Below are 3,519 nucleotides of genomic sequence, written 5' to 3'. Positions count from 1 at the left end.
TATTGAAAAAAATATCACCTTCCCACCAGATCTCTTTCAAAAACAGCTTTGCTCCCTCATCTCCTTAAATATAATTTTATAACCTTGTTGATACAGTATCGGCTCAGCAGTTATATAGTGTACAATCGCGTTTTCAGTCTTACGCTTATCGCAGTGTACTTTATATATATAGATTGTTATAGCCGCTTTTTATTATGTCGTCGTCTTCAGGCAGCGATTTACATACAAGTAAAAAAGTAACCTTCAAAATTTAAAACTCACTTAACTTCTCATCGCAGTTCAGATTCTAACTTTTAGGTGGTTACCAGTAACAAAAATTCACGAAGCTGAATAATTCAAATAATGCTACGTCTAGTCCTACTTCAACATATTATTGACAATACTCTACTTTAAGCTACATCGAATTCAGCCTTCAATTATGATAAACCTTTACCTGTAATTACTACGCCGTCAGAAATGGTTGTTGACGATTCTACAGTCACCAATAATACTATTGGTCAATTAATCTTATCTTTCGGTTTCCATGTATGCATCGACCGGCTATAGACCCCTTTCACACGACACCACCATGGTGGCGCGGCCAAAAGAAATTAACCAATAATATTATGAACTAATATATTACATTGGTTAATAATTACTTTAAAAAATACTACAAAAAAATTTTTTGGTACTTATCTACATGAATCGCTAAATGCAGAAAGGACACATGTCCAAGTTTTACATTTTTTCAGGAAACACAAAAAACTTAATATATTTGAAAAAAAATTGAATTACAAATTGTATGTTATAGAATAATATAGTTAAAGACATGGTATACATATTTCTACAATCACTTAAAGAAATATAATCTAACTGTAGGTATCTGAAGGACTTTAAGGTTGTGGACATGTGCCGTTTATGCTTCAAATTACCATTTATATTTCGAAAATAACCGATTTCTTATAAATAAGTAGCTTTAATATGCATAAAAGTTAAATTGACATGATTAAATAATATACAGTAGATTATATACTAATATTGAGTCAAAAATATTTGATATATTTTTAATAATTAGAAATTTAATTATATAAATATCTTATGTTCTATTTTGCCTTGCTTGAGGTTAGTAACAGTCTTAGTTTGTAACGAAAATATATAATTCCAAAATGATTGCAATGCTGGCTCCGGAATATATTTCGCTAGTTGCTTCAAATCTTTCATTTTGCTTTCAAGAATTGGTAAGCTTGAAGTATAAACTAGTGTTTTTGGGAGTTGTATGGACATTGCATTGTTTTTTCTCAATTTGAAATGGTTTGATATTATTCCGTCAATAAATTCACTTGCCTCAATTATTCCACATTTTTCCGATACACATTCAAAATAATGGTACTTAGAAATTAAAAATTTTTCTATTGTACGACGTTGTTTCAATGTTTTATTACGGCTTAAACATTCTAATGCGTTAGTATTTTTATTATAAAATTGTGGAAACCACATTTGATAGTCATAAATCATACTTTTATCAACTAGAAACACTGAAAATTTTTCTGGGTTTCTTGATGATTTTAAAATAAGTTCTATATAGTCTTCTAAAGTGTATAGACGATCCACTCTGTTCAGTTGTTTTTTTATCAATGCAAAGTCACGATCACACGGCAAAAACGAGTGACCTCTTTGTGGAAAAAACACCTGAACTTTTTTGAATTTTTTAATTTCAACTAGAGCCATAATCATTCTGAGTAATGCATGGTTTTTGTTTTGCCCAGCACAATTGTCACAAAACAAATGCAATTCCTCATCATTATCATCAACAAAATTATTAATATAGTGAACCAAAAAAGAGCATACATCATTTGGCGTTTTTCTTGCTGTTGCCTCATGATAAACATAACAAAATAAATTATTCGTATTTAAATTATGAATACCAAAAGTATTGACAGATAATTGACGATAATAATATACTTCCTGCACCGGTATTTTAGGTAAGTCAACTACAGCCATAAAATCAAAGCAAAGACCTAACACTTTTTTATTCTGTTGAGAAATCTCTATTGTTTTTTTAATATTATTATAAAATTTTTTGCTTCTACGTTTATGAACTAGTAATTCCGCAGCAGCAACTCTTTTTGCAACATCATTTAAATCTTTACTCATTATTTTTGTATTTAATTCTTCGCATTTTGAACAAGCATCTTTGACTGGAGCACCAAAGCTTAATGAAAAATTATTCTTAAAATACTCCCAATAATATTGATATTTTATTTTCCCTTCTAATTCTGGATACTTTTCTAAAAACATTGTGTGCATAGTTTTAACATTTAATTTAGGGTTCAAATAATTTTTCAATCGTGTTGTGTAATGAGTATCTTTAGTTGGAAAACTCAGTATATGTTCATGTATTTTTTGACAATACTCATATGGCATAGTATTAGCACTAATATTTTTGACTCTCATATCAACTGGAGTAATATTATTTTCTAACAAATCGACCAGCCGTCTAATTTTTTTATTAGAAATATTATAAACGTTAATGAAAGCTTTCTTACATACTTGAATACGCTGTCCATCTACTATTAAAAAATACTGAACACTTTTGGATTTCGGTTTTTCTTTTCCTTCTTCTGTTTCTATTCGTTTTCGTTTTCTTGTAATTTCTTTTATTTCTATTGTTCGTTGAAGATGAAGGTCTTGTTCATTTTTAGAATGCATTTCATAAAACATTTTCATTGTATTTTCAAGTTTTTCTTGTTGAATGTCTTTGAGACATTTTTTTGAACAACTTTAAATCGAAAATATTATTGTAAAAATATAAAAGCTACTACTTATTAATAACGAATAAAACAAACTAAATATTATATAATTACCATTCTTTAAGTATTAATGAAGGATCATTCTTTGTAGCAACTATTTTTCCAATCCAGTTTGTATGTTTTTTCCCTTCGATTTTTGCTTGCTTAATAATATTTCTTTTATATTTATCACTGTTAGAAACACCTTTTTTTCTTTTGAGAGGACTAATACATTCGTCGTCTGAACTCATATTTTAAAGTTATACACGTTATGATCGTTTGTACACGACTACGACGTTTCAACCAGTACAATATTTATTTTATTCACTGATAATCATTTTATTTTATAATTAGGTAAAGCAACGTTTTCCCATTATAATCTTTATTTACTGATAAACAATTATAAAAAATTAAATTTATAAATAGAACAATATTTCATGTCATACAATAAAGTAATTTCACGAAGTTTAGGCCTGATAATATTACTAAAGTATAATTTTGATGCAAAAAGGTTACATGTCCAGGACATGTGCCTTTTCTGCAATTAACGAAATTTTAAATTATTTTTAACGGGGATCTATTTAATAGGATATGTGCCTTGTCTGCACAAAACCATGTATTTATCAATATTAAATTGGATTATGCAATAAAGTGATTTTTGTAAAATATTGGACATGTGCCCTTTCTGCATTTAGCGATTCACATATACTATAATACTTAAAAAAAAATTAACAATAGACGTCTTGATTAT

At 28.2% G+C, this 3,519-nt stretch overlaps 1 protein-coding gene across 1 annotated transcript; it reads right to left on the bottom strand.

The window, feature by feature from the left end:
- Nucleotides 1-1,075: 1,075 nt before the first annotated feature.
- Nucleotides 1,076-3,141, bottom strand: LOC112680118. Its single transcript, XM_025550115.1, is given in 3 exon segments — nucleotides 1,076-1,108; nucleotides 1,111-2,758; nucleotides 2,844-3,141. Coding segments are annotated over 3 exon segments (1,857 nt in total). The 5' UTR covers nucleotides 3,020-3,141.
- Nucleotides 3,142-3,519: the final 378 nt, after the last annotated feature.

This window comes from Sipha flava, unplaced genomic scaffold, assembly GCF_003268045.1.
Source record: "Sipha flava isolate LNK unplaced genomic scaffold, YSA_version1 17482_pilon_pilon, whole genome shotgun sequence".
Classification (NCBI taxonomy): domain Eukaryota; kingdom Metazoa; phylum Arthropoda; class Insecta; order Hemiptera; family Aphididae; genus Sipha; species Sipha flava.
Note: the sequence above shows the minus strand (reverse complement) of the source record. Positions and strands in the feature narration are given on the sequence as shown.